Source organism: Cricetulus griseus, chromosome 7, assembly GCF_003668045.3.
Source record: "Cricetulus griseus strain 17A/GY chromosome 7, alternate assembly CriGri-PICRH-1.0, whole genome shotgun sequence".
NCBI classification, from domain to species: Eukaryota; Metazoa; Chordata; class Mammalia; order Rodentia; family Cricetidae; genus Cricetulus; species Cricetulus griseus.
The window spans coordinates 13398743-13418393 of NC_048600.1; the positions used below are offsets into that span (position 1 = coordinate 13398743).

Consider the following 19651-nt stretch of genomic DNA (forward strand, 5'->3'; position numbering starts at 1 on the left):
CTCACTCTAAAAAAGTGCTTGCATTGTAAGCATAAAGACCCAAGTTCAACCCCCAGGACCCATGTAAAGAGGCCAGCTGCACAGTTGTTCATGCTTGCAATTCCACCTAGTCTGTTTGGTGAGCGTCAGGCCAATGAGAGACCCTGTGGCAGGATGGCATTCCTGAGGATGAAGTACAAGAGTGTCCTCTGACCTTAACATCCCATGCTCTCTCTCTGTCTCTCTGTCTCTCTGTCTCTGTCTGTCTGTCTGTCTGTCTGTCTGTCTGTCTGTCTGTCTGTCTCTCTCTCTCTCTCTCTCTCTCTCTCTCTCTCTCTCACACACACACACACACACACACACACACACACACACACACACACACCACAAATTTTAAGAATAACTTTAGCTGGGCTGGAGAGATGGCTCAGTGGTTAAGAACACTGACTGTTCTTCCAGAGGTCCTGAGTTCAATTCCCCGCAACCACATGGTGACTCAAAACCACCTTGAATGAGATCTGGTGCCCTCTGCTGGCATGCAGGCAGAAGACTGTATACATAATAAATAAATAAAATCTTTAAAAACAAACAACAACAACAACAAAGAATAACTTTAGCTAGATGTGGTAAGAAAAAAAAAAAAAAAGGTCAAGGTCAGAGCCCTCTGTTGAGATTGAAGCTAACCTGTGTTATTCAGGGGACGCCCTGTCTCAACAGCAACAGAAAAAAGGGCTCGTAAGGTGGTTCAGTGGTCAAGACTCTTGCCACCATGCTCAGAGTTCAATTCCTGGAGCTCATTTGGTGGGAAGAGAACCGACTTCATGAGTTGTCCTCTGACCCTCCTGTGTGCTCCGATGGCATGCTTAGACACAAATGTAAAAAATATAAAGAAAGGGAGAGAAGACGGTGGGAAGAGAGGATGCCTTCTATTCTTTTTTTAATTTAATGCTAATTTTTTATTTCTCCTTTAATTTTATTTCTTTTTTGCTTGGGGGCTTTTTGTTTGTAAATTTCATTCATTTTTTTTTATTTGTGTATGGGTGTTTTGCTTGTAAGTACGTCTCTGCATCAAGTACACGCAGTGCCAATAAAGACCAGAAAATGGTGTCAGATCCCCTGAAGCTGAAGCTGCATTACAGATGGCTGTGAGCCACATGCAGGTGTTGGGATCAAACAGGGTCTCACTGTAGCTTTAGAGGCTGTTCTGGAACTGGCTCTAGAGACCAGCCTGGTCTCGAACCCACAGAGATCTGCCTGCCTCTGCCTCCCGAGTGCTGGGGTTAAAGGTGTGTGCGCCACCACCCAGATTAGCCCTGCATCTTGTATTCTTATATTATGAAAATAGTTTTGGTCATTTAGACCACCCAGGATTCCCAGAAACGCTTGGAATACCCATAATGTTTTTGAATCATGAGAAGAGCAAGAGTCAGAAATGTTCTATGTAAGTCTAGACAGTCAGTGTTCTAGGATTTTCAGAGACTATCTCAGCTCTATTCCTTGATATGAGAAAGGCAACCATAATAATGGTAACAAATATACAGGGCTGTCCCAATAAAACTTTATTTACACAAACATGTAGAAGCTGGATTTGGTTTTGCTCAGCCTTGATCTAGACTAGAATAAGTTTCCAGGGCTTATACTAAGAAATGGAAAAGCTGGTATTATCTCACTCATCCTAGTCAAGCCTTTCCCAGAAGGAGGAAGAAGGATTATTTCTTAGAAAACATCTTGATCTCACTGTTCCCTGGCATTCACATTGCTGTAACCAAATTCCGGATGGAGACAATGTAAAATAGGAAAGGTTTGTTTTGTTCCAAACTTTCACAGAGTTCATGGCTTCTTGGCTTCCTGGGTGTGGGCAGAACATCACGGTATCAGGAATATATAGAAGGGAAGCTCTTTCTGTCATGGCATGCGGAGACAAGAGGGCAGAAGTAACAGGGAAGGTCAGGCATGACATATGTCCCCAAGCACACAGTCCCAGTGACCTACGTCCTCCAGCCTGTCCACAATTCCGTCACCACCTAATAATCTTAATTTTTGTTTTGTTTTTGTTTTTCAAGACAAGGTCTCTCTGTGTAGCCCTGACCATTCTGGAATTTACTCTGTAGACCAGGCTGATCTCGAACTCAGAGATCTGCCTGTCTCCGCGTCCCCAGTGTTGGGATTAAAGATGTGCACCAACACTGCTGCCTGGCTCAATAGCCTAGTTTTGTTTTTGAGACAGGATCTCACTGGCTGGCCTTACTGGTCTCCAACTCATAGAGATCGGCCTGCCTCTACCTCCTAAGTGCTAGGATTAAAGGCGTGCGCCAACATGCTGGGTTTATCAATAGTCTATTTTGAACCCATCTATGAACTAAGCCATTCAGCAGGTAAAAGTCCTCACAGACGAACCCAGAGGTGCACTCTCCTAATCCCCAGTCATCTCTCAATCCCATCAAGTTGACAGTCAAGAATAGCCACCACTCATTCCCAGTTTGGTGAACTCCACGACTTGACAAGCTCTGCCCTTCCATAGCTCCCTCAGAGCCTCAGCCATGGTCTCATGCAGCATATCCAGCTGGGTGGAGGGAGGCAACAAGGAAGTCTCCTCAGCACTCTGCCTGTATCTCACCCTGAGAGGGACTGTAAGAAAACTGAATGGACTAGGTTCCCTGGGTGTACCCATCCCACTGACGCCTGGACCAGGGCACCCTCACACCACTGCTGGCCTCTGCTCCTTAAGTTGTGCATGCTCTTCTCTGCACAGGCTTGTTCCTAGGGGATAGCTATTGCTGGAGACAGATTTCACCTCCTTCTATGGTCTCTAACTGCTCTTATCCGCCATGTGTCCAGCACCGGTGACCTCAGGTCTCCCAGTCAACAGGTGCTTTTCTTCTGCCGTGGACAAAGGGGTTCATTCCTGGTTCTGTTTGGCTTACAGACTCCAGTCCCCAGGCTGATATCTCTCAAGAGCAGCACTGTGTGCCTTAGGGAGGGCAAGGCTCCAGTCATGTCCTGGGTCTTCCTTTGGCTTCCATCCCCATTACCAGCCCCTCTAACTCCCAGGGAGACTGTGCCAAGTGACTGTCCTGGTCACTAAGAAAACCATATTCCCTGGAAGCAGTCTTAGAAACATGTCCTAGTTGGGGAGGGAGGTACAGGCCTGTAAACTCATCATCCCTGCTGAGGCAGAAGGATTTCAAGTTCAAAGCCAGCCTGGGCTACACGGTGAGCCACATCAAAAACAAAACAAAAACCCAACTCCTCCTGATAGGCTTGCTCTCTTTAACCCAATCCTCTACCAATTTTATCCTCTTAGTCTTCTCCACCAGGGTGCTGTTACGTGTTCAGCCCTGAGAGGTTTGTCACAGTGAGGCCAAAGCTTGAGTCTGGACAGGGTGCACACTGATAGCTCTAAATCAAACTCTACCCAATCACTGGAAGATGCTCTAGGCTGTGAGGGGACTCCCAGCACAAACCCAAAGCCAATTCCCTGCCTGCCCAAAGACCAATCATATGCCACTGACTGGGAGGAAATCATGGACACGCCTTTTTTACCACCCTTCAGCTCAACCAGGGAGATGGTGCTATTTGGTTTTAAAAATAGAACCCCCAGGGCTGGACTTTTATGGTCTTGTGAAGAATGCTGTTCTTGCCCTCCCACACCTGGTCTCTGCCCCTGCCTGGCCCCGTCCAGCTGCCCGCATCAGCTCTGTACAAGTTCTCAGGGTCTCCTAGCAGAAATGTGGGACCAGGCAGATTTATGTGTTTGGCCTTGGCTGAAGCCTTCTGCAATGGCTCCCAGCCACAGCCCAGCTGTTCTCCCCGTCCATGCAGCTCAGTCTGGGACGTTCTGTGTCTTCTAGCTCCACCACAGCTCGCTGAGTCACCTCCCCCCCAACCCCCTTTCCCCTGGTCAGCCCTATGGAGGAGCAGACCCAGTCCCTTCTAGCCTGCCCGATCGCCCTGTTGGGATTCTAGTTGGCCTCAGATACTGAAGTTTGTCAGGAAGGCTGTTCTTCCATGTCTAGACCTCAGGGCCCAATCTGAAACTACACCTGACTTGGAAGACCCATCTCATTGTGTGCTTTGTCCTCCAATTATTTCTTCAGGGCCAAGGACAAATATTACAAAGCTCTAGCAAATTTTTGGCACCCTCTACCAGGACTCTGGGTGAGCCTGGGATGTCAATGCCTGTGGTGAATCCCCAATCCATGATGGCATAGAGAACATGTTAAAGCCCACCTTGTCTTGTATCCCCTTGAGGTGAGGTTTCTAACATAACAGAAATGAACATTGTGGTTGTCATCCCATGAGAAAGACATACATGCTTCGTTTTAGGCCCTTTAAGGGGATAGCTGAGTGTACCGACAATGTCCTTTGTAGGCAGGGCTGTGAATGGCTGCCTCATTGAGTGAAAGTCGAGATGCCTTTGGGATAAAATGATCTCCCCTCAGACAGTTAGGACTAGCTAAGTTCCCCTGGAATGTCAACCATGTAAGTGTGATGGCTTCGTCTCTAGATAGAGCTCATGCTAGGAAAGAAAATATGAAAGGATGCAGGGCCCCCGTCGGGGGGATGTGTTGATGGGGGGCAACTGGAGAGACCATAATCCAGGGACAAGGACCCTAAACTCTGCCTCTTTGATGTTGGATAAGAACCTTGGAGGGCAAATTAAAAAAATCACCCTCCATTCTTCAGTTTCCTCTCTAGTTTGTTACCTTGTGACCTAGAGATGTTCACACTCACTGCTACCAAAAGCCCTTCATGTTCCCCTATATGCGCATGAGCACCCGGGGCTGCAGCTTTGCTAGCCTTCCCCACCTGTGCCAGCAGGGTAATTTCTGTCTTGTTGTGTGAAGAGGCCTAGGAAAGAAAGGGGAATGTGATTCCCTAACTTGACTTAGATCCATGTCAAACACTTTGCTCTTTCAATTCCTGTCACTACCGTAGAAGTGCCAGGAATGTCCCCTTATAAGAGCCAAGCCTTATCTTCATCCTGGGTTCCCTCAGAAGTCTCTACCATTGTCGCCACCATTGCTTCTTCCGCCCTGCTGGAAGTGGAGCCTGAACTTGAAAGCTGAGCCTGAGTCAAGTTCAAAGGCTGAGAGTCAGGGGAAAAAACAGATCCTTTAGTGAGAGTCACAGTCTGAGAGTGTGCTGGTCATTTGTTACCAGGAGATGGAGATACTGGATCAGAGAGAAGGAGAATATCTGTGGCCACAGAGACCTGGGCCCCCACCTCTTCATCCCTGGTTCTCTGACTGGCAGCAGTGGCTGGAGTGGAATCAAGGCTGGAGCATCCCAAGCCTCCTGCGTAAAGACGAGATCGCATGGGCCACTTCTGAAAAGACACAAATGGGGAGTGGTTAGTACAGATACTGTGGCCCCGAATAGCCCAGAACCATTATCACCTTAAACAGGCACCCCCTGTTTGAATATCACAGCTTTAGACAGAGGCACAGGAGGAGTCCACTGAGGGCAGCGAGGACCTTAAGAAGAGCAGGACTTGGTTGAGGAAGAGGTAGGCAGGTGCTCTGGGTAAGGCAGTAGGAGACATAGAAGGGAATGAGGATTGGGTTCTTCAGCTCACATCCTGCAAGGATATCAAGGTCTTCCCTTAGGGATCAAGGGAGGTTTTAGAAAATGCAAGGATAGCTGGGCAGTGGTGGCACACACCTTTAATCCCAGCATTCGGGAGGCAGAGGCAGGTGGATCTTTGTGAGTCTATAGAGTGAGTTCCAGGACAGCCAGGGCTACACACAGAAAAACCCACACAGAGAAACCTTGTCTTGAAAAATAAATATATAAACAGATAATGAATGAACAGGCAAGGATTGCTCTGCTCGGTCTGTCTTCTCTATCAACCCCGCTAGGGGGCATAGTGCTTTTCTTCACTATCTGCAGAGTTCTAGACCTAGGCTGTCTTCTCCCCCCCCCTCTTCTGTTTGCTCATCAGCACATCCTTTGTTTGTTTACTGCTCACATGGGCTTTATACCCACCACCGTTTAACAGATAAGAACCTTGCTGTGTTACCCTATGGCCCTGTGTCCAGTGCTACCTTTACCACTTTAGACTGACCCCATTTAATCTCAGAAGTTTGTATTTCAGCTATATTCTCAAGAAACAAGCACCTAAGTTTCAAGACATTTCAGAAGAACGGTACGTATGAGAAAGAGACGATAAAAAGTGTCCATCATGCCAGGCATTGGCGGCACACGCCTTTAATCCCAGCACTCGGGAGGCAGAGGCAGGCGGATCTCTGTGAGTTCGAGACCAGCCTGATCTACAAGAGCTAGTTCCAGGACAGCCTCCAAAGCCACAGAGAAACCCTGTCTCGAAAAATAAAAAATAAAAGGGGGGGGGGCTGGAGAGATGGCTCAGAGGTTAAGAGCACTGACTGCTCTTCCAGAGATCCTGAGTTCAATTCCCAGCAACCACATGGTGGCTCACAACCATCCGTTATGAGATCTGGTGCCCTCTTCCGGTGTGCAGATATACATGGAAACAGAATGTTGTATACATAATAAATAAATAAAATCTTTTAAAAAAAAAGTGTCCATCATAAAAAATAAAGTCAACATGTGACTCGGTTGATAGAGTGCTTGGCCAGAATGCTCCAAGTCCTGAGTTCAATCCCCCCTCCCTTGTTCCTTTATAATACTGCAAGTTCGTTTTTGTTTGTTTGTTACATTGCCAGACTGGAACTTGCTTGCAATCCTCCTGCCTTGGTTTTTGGAGTACTGGGACTACGAATGTGGCCCACCATACCTGCCTCACAGTACACACTCTACATAGGGTCCTTTGAAGTGCCTTGGGGCCTTTGGTGGTGGCCAAGATGGAGAGGTCTGCAGTCAGTTCAAACTGAACCCGGCCCATTGCCCTCCCTGCCCTCGGGTCTCCTGCCCTCCTCTGTAAATCTTCCTTTGGTTCTTGCAGGGCCAAGAGATAAGAATGCTCTAAAGCTCTGAACTCAGCCTCTGGCTTATCTTTAGCGTCCAGTCACTGTGGCTGTTACTGCTGTGTGGTTATTGTTAATTACCCTTTTCATTCATAATTATTGTTAACGATACTTTTCATTCATTTTGTACTCCAGTAGAGATGGCCGGCTCCTTCCTCACTTCCTGTGGTGCAAGAAAACTGGGTATGGGCTTGGCATGGTGCATGCTGGAAGCCCTCCAATCTGGGTGCTTCGAGAGCACTGTGGTTTTAGGATGTTGTTCTCCCAAACAGCAGATGTCTGCAGCAGCAGTAGTGGGAGCAGAAAGGCAGGCGCTACTGGAGGGGGGGAAGCTGCTTGGAGATGGATGACTCTCCTGGGTTCTGGGCCTTAGCCAGGAACCCACTCCTCTCTTCCCCAGACACCAAGAATCTCAGAATGCTTTCCCGCCTCCTGAAGCAATCACAGTGCCATGCACACACTCCCAGGTCACCATTTCACCACAAGAGCCAGCCTCGGTCCTCCTGAGAGAACAGGAAGAAAATGACCCCAATTCCCATTCCCTCCCCAAGGTTCCCCACCAAGGCCCTAGGCCAGTGACCTACCTTGAGCGGGTGTAAGTACCGGAGACCACGCAGGAAGGGCGGCCAGGCAGGACCAGGCAGCTCATGGCCGAGGGTCCGGGTGAGGTGGGCTATGTAGCTCGTGGCCAGCACCAGCACATCCAACTTGGAAAGCTTAGTATCAGGTGGTACAGCGGGCAGAGCAGCCTGCAGGGCCAAAAAGGCCTGGCGCAGCGTCCTCACCCGGGTTCGCTCCCGAGCTGCATTCTCAGGGCTGGCTTCGCTCTGCAGAAAGGGCCCCTTGAGTGCATCAGACCCAGAGTCCCATCTAACCCTGTTATTGTTGCTATTATTGGTACAGTTTCATGCATCCCAGTATGACCTTGAATTTGGGATCCTCCTGCTTCTACTTCTCAAATGCTGGGATTGTAGGGGTACACCACCATGCCTATTTGACCTTGACTTCTAAGGGCCCATTAGTCCCGTGTCATCTTCTGGAGCTAATGGGACTCACTAGTTTTAAACCATGCCTTATAATACAAATGAAGGAAGGCCTGGGCTGGGATCAGATGACAGGAAGGTGGCAACACTTGGCTCAGAACCCAAGAGTCCCATGTTCTCTCTACTATTCCACCAACATCTGTTCCACTACCAAGTCTGGATCCTGCTTGTCAGGGTACCCTGGGGACCACAAGAACCACAGAGCCCCATGCCCCTGCTTAGCTGACTTTTGACTCAACTAGGTCCTGAGATGAAGAGGTTGCCATGGTAAAAAGAGAAAGACTCTGCACCAAGGGTCAAAACACACAGTCCTGGGCTGGGGATGTAGCTCAATTGGACTATTTACCAAGCATGCATGAGGCCCAGGGTTCAGTTCCTATCACAGCATAAACCGTGTGTGCTGACACACACTCTTGGCACTTGGAATGTGGAGGCAAAAAATAAGATGTCTAAGTTCTAGGCTACAGAGGAAGTTTGAGGCCAGTCTGGGCTACATTAGACTCTGCCTCAAAAATAAATAAACAAATAAATAACAAAAAACTCAGTCCAGGTCCCCTGCTGATGGCGACTGGTCAGAGATATTAGGCAATTCACATCCCTCGTTGGGGCCTGAGTTTCTCAATAGAAATTAGTTAGATCAACTCTCTGAGATGTGCTCAATGGAGCTCTGACCTGTCCTGCCCACCTCAGCATGGTACCATGGGTCTAAGGAGCCAGCACCCTGCTCTTGGGCGGAGCCATCAAATACCAACTGGGGCTTTGCCCTTAGAGATGGCGTCTCACTGCCCTCTAAACCCTTCCTTCCCCAGTTCCCTCCTCTAGTCCCTCCTCATGTCCTTACCCTGCCATGAGCTGTTCCCTTAGCTCTGGTCCCTCGAGGGGCAGAGGTGGCTCTGCTCGATCTGTGATTACTCCAGCTAGTGTCGTCCCATAGGTCCTGCCTTGTCCTGCTGAGGCGGATCCTCTTCCTGTCAGTGCCTAGAAGTGCTTTGGCCTTAGTCTGGCCATGCCCTGCTCTTGGCATGACCGGTACCCCTGTGGCCTGCTGTGACATGCCACTCTCTTGAAGTCTGGGGCTATAGCCCCTAGAGCAGTAATCCAAAGCCTGAGGGAGCCCTTGGACTCAAGCTAGCCTGGACAGGCTGGCCATCCAGCCTGCAGAGTCTGTATCTGAAGAAGACGGCGCCAACTCAATCCTTCACTCCTAGCTCTGGGAAAACTGCCCACCCGGCACAGCCCCCGCAAATAGCCTCCGCCTGCCTCCCATCCCAGCTAAGAGGTGGGGGTGCTGCATGCCGGGAGTGGCTGAGCCTAGGACAAGACCCATGCTAAGAAGGCCAGAAGAGGGCTAAGAGGAGAGTGCCCTTCCATGCTATGACTGACCCTAACACAGTAATCCTCTAATGGACCTACTGCTTCAGGTTTGGAGCTCTGGGTCTCCAGCCTTTGAGTCAGAAACTGTCAATATATATCTCACAGTGGCCTTTCTTCCTCCCACAAAAAGCGTGTGACAAGGTGCTACTCCCCACCCCTCAAACATGCTTCCCAATTCAAATGTGGTGCTTTGTTCCCAGGATTCCAGGAGAATGATGCCATCTTTAGGGCTCTGCTATGTCCTGCCAACAACCTGTATCCCTGCTTGATTGGCAGGTCCACAACCTGGCTAATATCCTAATAACACTTTGATGTTCCTAGCACACTAGATGCATCTGCAGTTTATATGAATATCTTATTTATTCTCCAGAGCAACCATAAAGAAAAGAGAGCACACGCTTGTGCGTGTGTGTGTGTGTGTGTGTGTGTGTGTGTGTGTGTGTGTGTGTGCATGTGTGTGTACCTGTGTGCACAAGCATGTGGGGTTAAGAGGTCAACTTCCAGTGTCTTTCCTCAGGTGTTGTCTACCTCATTTAAACATTTTTTAAAGATTTATTTATTAGCCAGGCGTTGGTGGCGCACACCTTTAATCCCAGCACTTGGGAGGCAGAGACAGGCGGATCTCTGTGAGTTCTAGGCCAGCCTGGTCTCCAGAGCGAATGCCAGGATAGGCTCCAAAGCTACACAGAGAAACCCTGTCTCAAAAACTGAAGGAAAAAAAAAAGATTTATTTATTATGTATACAGTATTCTGTCTGAATGTCTGCCTCCAGGCCAGCAGAGGGCACCCAATCTCCTTACAGACAGTTGTGAGCCACCATGTGGTTGCTGGGAATTGAACTCAGGACCTCTGGAAGAACAGCCAGTGCTCTTAACCTCTGAGCCATCTCTCCAGCCTTCATTTAAACATTTTTAATTAAAATATAATCACATCACTTCCCCACACACATTTTCAGACAGTCTCTCTCACTGGGACCTGGGCTTGCTGATTAGGCTGGGCCAGCTGGTCAGTTAAGTTCCAGAAAGCCTTCTGGAACTTGTTTCTGATGGGGGAAACTGTGATGTGGGGAGATGAAATAACTTGACTGTTGTACTTTGCTTTGCCTTCTTTTTGATAATGTTTTGCTGTACAGTCTTGGATGGTCAGAAACTTGTTACATCCTTTAAGCTGGCCTTGAACACGCACCAGTCCTGCTGCCTCATCTACCAAGTGCTGCTGGGATTACAGGACAATGTCAAATCTAGGAAGCAGTGGGGCTAGAGGTGCTGTGGGATGAAGGGAAAGTTCTTAGCTTTCAATGCAATCGTTTCTTTCCTAGAAGGGCCTTCTTCCAGAAGCATCCATTCAGAGCCCTTTAGAAGTTGAATCTTGCCAGAGCTAGATTTACAGAGATTCCACAACAGCCCTGATCACACAGGAGTCCTTTCTCTCCACAGGAACTCACCCATCAGGAAAGGAGACAGGTCTCACGCCAACTTTGCCAATCCTGGTAGGATTCACTAACTTTAAGGACACAGTGTAGGGAGGGAAAAAGTATTAAAGCCAGCAGCAGGAAAAGGACTGTACCTAAGTATGTTTTCGGAATTAGGCAGCCTGGACACCTTCAAAAGGCTCCTCTACTGTCAGTGCTCACCCCTTGGGAGGGCTGCAAAGTCACAGTCATGAAAACTTGCAGCCTCTCAGACTTCTACCTCAGATACACATCTTCAGTGGAGGAGCTACCCAGTGAAAAGCAGTGTCACAGGCTGAGAAATGTGCGTGTGACAGTGTTTGCTGAGAGTGTTTGAGGCCTTGAGTATGATTCCCAGTGTGCGCTATAGAGTGTGAGGCTCTGTTTAAAGAAGGGAAAGAATGAAGGAAGGCAGACAGTCAGAAAGAAAAGGGCAAGCAGAAGATTGCCTCAATTTGGGGGCAGCCTGAGCTACACAGTGTGTTTCAGGACAGCCTAGGAATATCTTCCCCACAAAGAAGGGGAGGAGCAGGAGGAGGAGGAAAGGAGGAGACACAACAAAGAGCAAGGAAGGAAGGAAAAACAAAGAAAAGAATACAGCATCTAAAAGACACAGTGAGTAAGAGCAGGGTGAGACTGGTGGTCAGAGTTATGGAGGCCAGCCTGGTCTACAGAGTTATGGAGGCCAGCCTGGTCTACAGAGTTATGGAGGCCAGCCTGGTCTACAGAGTGAGTTCCAGGACAGCCAAGACTACACAGAGAAACCCTGTCTTGAGAAACAAAACAAAATAACAACACAAAACAAAACAACAGGATAGGCTATTCCTTCCTCTGCTACCGTGGGCTGTGCATTTGGTTTTTCAACATGTCTTCTCCCAGCAGTTTCAGAATCAAGTGATTTCTGGCCAAGAAACAAAAGCAAAAGCCATCAGTTCATCAAAGCCATCAGTTCATCAAAGGATTCTTTTTTGTTTGTTTTTTTGAGACAGGGTTTCTCTGTGTAGTTTTGTAGCCTATCCTGGCACTCGCTCTGGAGACCAGGCTGGCCAGGAACTCACAGAGATCCGCCTGCCTCTGCCTCCCGAGTGCTGGGATTAAAGACGTGCGCCACCAACGCCCAGCCATCAAAGGATTCTTATGTAAACTGATAAGAAAATAAGGTGTCTCTATGAGAGGTGACACTTAAGGACAGCCAGCCAGGGTGGGCCTGTAAAGGTTTACACGTCATGGTACCACAGTTGTTTTCAGCCAACGAGCAATCCTACCAGGTAAAGCTGAAAGTTCCCACTTTAGGAGATTTGGGCATTAATTAAGAACTTGAATTGAGGCTCTAGAGAGATGGCTCAGTGGTTAAGAGCACTACCTCCTCTTCCAGAGGTCCAGTGTTCAATTCCCAGCAACTACATGGTGGCTCACAACCATCTATAGTGGGATCGGAGGCCCTCTTCTGCTATACAGGTAGGCAGAACACTGCATACATGATAAAGGAATCTTTTTTAAAAAGTATATATATATATATATATATATATATATATATATATATATATATGAACCTGAGTTGGTGTTTATCTGCTCTACAAGAGTAAGTTGATTTGGCTCAGTAATAAATATGAAGGCACTTTGTGAAGGGGAAGAGGCGGAAAGTGATTCCTGACTCCTCGAAGCTGTCCTCTGACCACACGTGCACCTCACTCTCCCTCCCACACACATAAAAACAAGATATAAAAGGGAAGGAAGGGTGACAGGGTCAAATGCTCTTGGCCAACTACATTTAGCTTATTCATCCATCCTCTCAATAACTCTCTGCAGGTTTCAGAGTAGAACGTTTACAAGAAATAGAACATGATGTTCTCAAGTCTGGAGTTGGAGGAATTTGGGTGGGAAGAGTATGTGGCTGATAATATCTACAACAGGAAATGACCAGTGAACTAAAACAACTGCATTACAACCTGGATGCCAAATGTTTAGGGGACTTCCTTTCACTTGCTCAACATTTTGTTTTCCAAGACAGGGTTTCTCTGTGAAGCCTTGGCTGTCCTGGCACTCGCTCTGGAGACCAGGCTGGTCTTGAATTCACAGAGATCTACCTGCTGCTGCCTCCCAAGTGCTGGGATTAAAGGCATGTGTCACTACTGCCCACCGTACTCAATAATATTTTAATAACAGTAATTATAACACAAAATAAGAGAAGCAGGGTCAGTGTGAACCTGAGTCAGTGTGAACTGGAGTTTCCCTCACTTCTCACAGTGAGAAGTTCTGTTCCTTCTGATGTTTCCGTAACCAACTATGGGGTGTTTTCTGACATAGCTTCTCCAATTCTCCAGACACCAATTGGGTGTCCAACAATTCAGGGAAATTCCAGCACCATGTACCCATAGATCAAAGGGACAGACCCCAAAGGATCGTCAGATTACAGCTTTGAGTCATGGGCCACCTGCACTTCTAAGTAACCACCTGTCAATCAGAAGTTCCCATGACTTCCTCTGTCGTCTGACAGAGCATCTCACAGAACTCAGGCTTATTGCTTCCTTAGACTTTCTCTTTTGTCATAAAGGATAGAATCCAGGAGCGGGCAAAGGGAAGAGATGTGGAGGGCAAGGTAACGTGGAGGGATGCCCAGTTTCCTTGCCCTCTCTGGGCACACCATCCATCCATCTAGCACCTCCATGAGATCACCGACCCAGAGGTTCATTGAACCCTATTTTTAGGGTTTTTTTATTTTAATGAAGATTCCATCATACAGGCACAGTGATTACACTATTGGCCATTGGTGACTTAATTCAGAGTCAAGTTCCTCTCTCCTCCCTCAAGGTCAGTAAATAGGGCTGAAATTTGTGTCCTTCTAATCACCTGGTTTGATCTTCTGAATATAAGTTTCCATTGTTGTGGTGACTATGGGTCCTCCAATAGACATCATGGTAGCATAAATTCATGTATGGTTGACTAGGATTCATTATGAATATCAAAAGACAGCAAATATTATAATAAGAACAATCTTAAATAATGGTCCTCATATCCCTGAACATGAACACTTTCCAAAAAGTCTTAAATAGTGAGGTAACCAAATAGCCCAGTTTATCTGGGTTTTTGTAGGTTTGTTTTTTTTGTTTGTTTTTTTGGTTTTTCTAGACAGGGTTTCTCTGTGGCTTTGGAGGCTGTCCTGGAACTAGCTCTTGTAGATCAGGCTGGTCTCGAACTCACAGAGATCCGCCTGCCTCTGCCTCCCGAGTGCTGGGATTAAAGGCATGCGCCACCAACGCCCAGCTTTTTGTAGGGTTTTGTGCTGAAAGTCAAGTCTTAGTCCTGGTGGTGAGACCTCAACTTCTATATTCCTTCCTTCCTAAAACTGATATGGCTGAAGTTTTTAAGAGCTTGCTATTTCTCCACAGGCCCTTTTAAAAGTGCCCTTCCCGCATTGTGTGCATGTGTGTACAGGGGAGAAGTACGGAGGAAAGGGTGCATTTGCCCTATGTGCATGCAAAGCTCAGAGGTGTCGGGTGTTTGTACATATTGCAGTCCCCTTATTTGTACTTATGGAGTTTCTTACTAAACCTGGAGTTCACCATTTCAGCTAGGGTGGCTGGCCAACAAGCCTCCAGGATCCACCTGTCTCTATCCCCGAGTGCTGGGGGCTTAGAGACGTGAGTCTCCAAGTCCAGGTTTAATGTGGGATCCCAGTTCATGCTTTGTTTTGTTTTGTTTTTGGTTTTTCAAGACAGGGTTTCTCTGTGGCTTGGAAGTTGTCCTGGAACTAGCTCTTGTAGACCAGGCTGGTCTTGAACTCACAGAGATCCGCCTGCCTCTGCCTCCGAGTGCTGGGATTAAAGGTGTGTGCCACCACTGCCCAGCTCCAGTTCATGCTTGTACAAGCGCTTTACCATCTTCCCAGCCTCACCTTCCCCAGTTTTACATAAGTCATGCCTCTTACTCACTCCTAATTTTGTTATGGTGCATTATTTGGGGTGGCAATGCTTCAGAGCACCAAAAAAGTGACAATAAAAAAATATTAGGGCCAGCAAGACAGCTCAGCAGATAAAAAAACCCTGTCTCGAAAAACCAAAAACAAAACAAAGCATGAACTGGGATCCCACATTAAACCTGGACTTGGAGACTCACGTCTCTAAGCCCCCAGCACTCGGGGATAGAGACAGGTGGATCCTGGAGGCTATCAAGCTTGATGACTAGAGTTTGGTTCCCAGGACCTACAGGGTGGAAGAAGGGAACCAACTGTCCTTTGGCTTCCACATATGTGCTATGCCATGTGAGTGTCCATGCACATACAATGAATAAAAGAATAAAAGCAAGGACTGGAGAGAGGGCTCAGTAGTGACGAGCACTGGGGACTCTTGCAGGGGACTGGAGTTCATGCAACTCACCACTACTACTGTCTAACTAAAACTCTAGCTCCAGGAGATCCGACACCCTCTTTAGGCCTTCACAAGCACGTGAACACAAACGACATACATGTACACAGGCAGAAACACACACATCTAAATAAATAACATCTTTAAAAACAGCTATTAAAACATATAGTAATATCCCAAGGACAACAGGCTATGGAACACAGCTACTTTCCTGGAAAGGAAGCCAAGGAGGATGCTGGAAGGCTCAGACCCCTGGGGAGTGATCAGGGGAAGAGGCAGAGCTAGGTTTGTGGGTGTGTATCCAACAATTCTGTCTACTTGACAATTTTACCAAAACAGCCTTGGTGCAGTCCCTGAGAGAAAGATCCAGAGCATTGGGGGGAGGGGGAGGGGGGAGGGGGGGGAGGACAGAACCCATGATGTCATTATGACCTCTGTGACATAGGTTTTTGATGTTAGAGCTACTTCCAGGGAAAGAGCCCCTCAGCTCCCACTGGGGGGCGGCAACGCCACCCCTTAGGCAAAGCCTCAGTCTTTTGGAGTCTTTTTACCAGCTCACTATACTGTTGCTGCCACTGTGTCTGACAATCATCCCAGCCGAGGCCAGGCTGAGTGAGAGAGAGACCAGTCTGAAGGGTGACAAGAGGTCAGGGGAAGTCAGTATGCCAGGAAGTCAGGATGGTTACAAAATCTGTGTGTCAGGGATAGAAAGGCAAAAGCCTGTACCACAGAAGATCTCCGGCTGAAAACAGACGGAGCGCACCTCTCAGACTGGAATTCTGGGTCAGGGTCTGTTGAGGGGGTCAGAGGTTGTAGGCGGAGGGGGGAGACCGACAGACTGTTTTGTGACTCTGCTTTCTTTCCCAGGTCCCCTATTTGATGACGTGTCTTGCGAAGCAGCGGAAGGAATCCACTTTGGTAAAACTCACTGCACAATATCCTCCGTTCCTTTCTCATCTTGGTCCCTACACCCTAAGCTGCCTCTCTTGACTCTATCCTATCCTCTATCTTTCCAATCTGCTTCACTCTTTTGCCTTCTCTGGAGCATTTTTGCCAGGTTTTCTGACTTCAAAGGTGATGAACAGCTAGTGTCTTTGTTGTTATTTTGAGAGATTCATATAACCCAGGCTGGCTGGCCTTGATTTCCTTGTGTCCCTGCTGGGATTACAGGCTTGTGTCAGCATGTCACATTTCTGTGCAGTTGGGGATCAACACCAGGACTTCATGCATGCTAGGCAAGCTCTCTTCGAAGACCTCACATCTGGGGTCTTGATGAGTTCACACTGGAACTGAGCGCCCGAAACAGAGTCCAGAAGTGGACCAGTCATTCCAACACCTTGACCTCTGTCTTTTTCTCCGCAGGTCCTACAGACTGTGTCTTCCTCCGGGTTCCACCCACAAAGCTACCACTGTCCCTCGGCTCCCAAGGGGCAGCTCTCATTCCCCATTTCTGTACATCCCTAGCAAATGGCTAAGAAACAGTGAAGAGCCAAGCTTAGATACAAGCTCTGGACTGAGCACACCAGAGCCAAGTAGAAGGGGCTTCGTGTCCCCTTGGCCTGCTGTTGACGCCTGTAGCAAAACTAGGCAGCAGCCAGGCCAGGGCAGAAGGAAGTCTTGTGTACCAGCCACAACTGGCCTCAGAGATCCCCACACTGACTTGTTAGGTCTCTAATCACTGGTCTTGTTGCCCCACCCACTTTTTTCCTGGATTCAAGGCAATGTTGCCTCAAAACAAGGGCCAGGCGCTGCTACAGAACACAGTGCCGCCAGGGTGTCCCCCTCAGGTCCTCTCACAGTTCCTGGACTCCCCTCTATCCAACTTAGCATCTCTCTCCCCCCACCAGTCCCTCCCTCCTTCCCACCTTCCTTTGCCCTCTCCCACACAGGCCTATTTCCCCTTCTCTACTCTGCCACAGCCCCATTCTCCTGGCTCTCACTTCTTCTCTTCTGACTCAAATTCTGACTTTGTTCCTCTCCCATACTCTTCGTCTCTCCCTAGTTCCCCCACTTTCTTTAATCAAAACTACACTTGTCTTCCCTCTCCACACTCATCCGCTTCCCCCAACTACCAGCTCTGTCTGTCTCCTCCTCTTACCCGCTGCTCCTCTTCTCTTTCCCAGGTACAAAATTCCCCTCCTGGCCCTTGCCAGTCTCCTTCCCACCTCCAGGACGTTCATAGTCCCACGATCACTTCCCCCAGCCCCAGCTCACCTACTCGAGGGATTCCCAGTAACAAACAAACATGGCAGTGGCCTCAATCCAGAAACACCAGGTCCCCTGGGGAGGCAGGGGGATGCGTGGCAAGCAAGGTGGACCCTGCAGAATTCAAGGACCCAGGGGCCCTCGCCCGAGCCCTAGTCGTCCATGTGGGGCACCGCAGAATTGCACGAGACCTGCAGCTGCTGTTTCTGCAGCGCCTGTGGCTAGGCCCAACCCACCAGGCCCCAGTCGTAGAGTATCCCGTTTGTCTAGTGTGCCTCCAGCCCCGCACCCCATCTTGCCCCATCCCCAAGTACAAGACAGGGCCGCGGCTGGTTGCCTTCCCTCAACTACTAATGCCTTGCACCCAGGGCCAGGATTCTGGGCCTCTCCGCATAGGCATCGGCTTCGGCCTCCGCTTGCCTCGGGGCCAGGCCAAGGCCTTGCATTTGCTGCCAGAAAAAAAGCGGCGGGGAGTAAGACCTCAGGGAGAGGTCCTCAGGAGTCAAACTCCGGCAACCCAGGCACCAGCAGCTCAAGTCACCGGGACACTCTCCCAAGTCGGGAGCCTCAGGTCTGCAGGCCTCCAACCACCAAAATCCAACCAGTGTTCCAGGCCTCCACCTCAGGCACCAAGACAGGCCACTGCCCTCCCAAAGCCCAGGCCTTCTCCTGCCCCAAAGAGGTCTCCAGAATCTACTCTTCGAAAGTCGCCATCTTAATTCCAGAGCAGCGCAGACCCTCTGGAACACCCCCTCCAAACCCTACCCTCCCTACCAGGTCGTCTCAGACCTTGGGAAGCCACAGAAACACCTTGAAGGGCTGGCTGGCAGGGGGCCAGGTGTGTTCTCCAGCCTTGAACCCTGGGAACCCCTTGTGGAGTCTGCTCTCCCCTGGTTGAAGAGGACCGGAGGCACCCGGGACCCCATTCAGCCTTCAGTGTATCCAATAAAGCCTAACCCTGAGAATCTCGGGTTTGTGTCCTACTGCACCCACAGGATGGAATCGACAGCTATAGAATAAGGCCAGTCCCCAACAAGGCTGGAGGGAAAGAAATCTCAAAGACAGCAAGTGCCATATACTCGATACCTGAGGTGCTTAGAGGCCTCTGAAAGGCCCTTCTCATGTTTAATTCAAGTCTGTTGACAGATAATTGGAATCAAAGATTAGGCCACTGGGCCCATTCCTCAGGGGACAGTCAGTTGACAGGCAGCAGACCGTTTTCCTCATAGGGAAAGACACTGATAGCAACTCATCCTCAGGCCAACGCAGGAATCCCACTCAGACCGGAAGGCTCCCTCAGAAGGGTGAAAAGTGTCTGCACCCTGATAAGCCTCTCCGCCGATGCAGCAATCCAAATCAGACCAGATAGACTGAATTAGAAAAAGCCCACGTTTAATGGATACAGCGCTCTCTGATGGTCTTCCAGACCCTCCCCCCAACCCCGCCCGAGAGGAGACGGGAAAGAGAGACCCGGAAAACCTCGAGTCTTTTTTCTGGAGGGCAGTTTAAATACCCCGTGGGAGGAGTCTTGAACCTCTCTGGGGGAGGGGCCGTCATTTGGCGGGCTTTCTGAGTTGCGGCGGGGTTTGGAGGGAGATAGGGAAGGGGGCTTGGGTGGAACCTCCACCATGGTAGCGGGGATTGGCGGGGGGGAGGGGGACTGGAGAGATGGCTGAGGGGTTAAGAGCCCTGGCTGCTCTTCCAAAGGATTCGGGTTCAATTCTCAGCACCCACATGGCAACTCACGACTGTAACCCGAGTTCCAGTGGGCACCTGCAAGAAGCACGCACGCGGGAGAGGCGGGGAGAAAGGAGGGAACAATCTTTAAAAGGGCGGGGGTGAGATACCAGGCACAGATCAACACAGAATACACCTGTCGGGGAGCCACTGTCACCCGTAACTTCTCTGTTGCAGAGCTGGGTGTCAATCCGCGGCGGAGGGAGCGATTTCTTTATATTAGGATTATTAGAACGCGGTGAATATGATTTGAAGCCTCGCTGTGCCCAGGGAGAAAACACTTCCTCTCCGGAGTAACACGTAAAGGTCCTCTCTTCTACGAGTCCGTGCAGCATCTCCGGAGGTGGGGACCGCCCCAATTGGAGAACTTATTAATTCAAAGTTTACTGTTCTTCAGTAATCTCTTACAGCCCCACGTCCCACGCCCCACACAAAGATGGCAGATCGGCCGTCATTCGGGTCGAGGAACCGGATCCGCTGCCAGGGTTCCGTGGCAGCGCGTCCCGCTAGTGCTGACGCGGATTGGCGTCCTGCGCTTGCGCGGAGAGAGCC

General features: G+C 49.2%; 2 protein-coding genes across 2 annotated transcripts; one reads left to right on the forward strand and one right to left on the reverse strand.

Moving 5' to 3' along the window:
• Window positions 1-5128: 5128 nt before the first annotated feature.
• Tcf23 (transcription factor 23) lies at window positions 5129-9023 on the reverse strand. The gene is made up of 3 exons (XM_027424492.2): window positions 8811-9023; window positions 7511-7753; window positions 5129-5308 (listed from the first exon to the last, which is right to left on the reverse strand). Exons 1-3 carry the CDS (start codon window positions 9021-9023, stop codon window positions 5129-5131), a joined length of 636 nt encoding a protein of 211 aa, XP_027280293.1.
• Window positions 9024-16878: 7855 nt separating this feature from the next.
• On the forward strand, window positions 16879-18288 carry Prr30 (proline rich 30). The gene has a single exon (XM_027424396.2). The coding sequence runs from the start codon at window positions 16879-16881 to the stop codon at window positions 18079-18081; it is 1203 nt and encodes a 400-aa protein (XP_027280197.1). The 3' UTR covers window positions 18082-18288.
• The last annotated feature ends 1363 nt before the right edge of the window (window positions 18289-19651 follow it).

What these genes read in the sequence shown, in the direction of transcription:
- Tcf23 (XM_027424492.2), bottom strand. Translation starts at nt 9,023, where the DNA reads ATGTCACAGCAGGCCACAGGGGTACCGGTCATGCCAAGAGCAGGGCAT. An exon ending in AGGGAACAGCTCATGGCAGG is followed by an intron (nt 7,754 to 8,810) that starts GTAAGGACATGA and finishes CCCTTTCTGCAG; the next exon opens with AGCGAAGCCAGCCCTGAGAA. An exon ending in GGTACTTACACCCGCTCAAG is followed by an intron (nt 5,309 to 7,510) that starts GTAGGTCACTGG and finishes GTGTCTTTTCAG; the next exon opens with AAGTGGCCCATGCGATCTCG.
- Prr30 (XM_027424396.2), top strand. Translation starts at nt 16,879, where the DNA reads ATGTTGCCTCAAAACAAGGGCCAGGCGCTGCTACAGAACACAGTGCCG.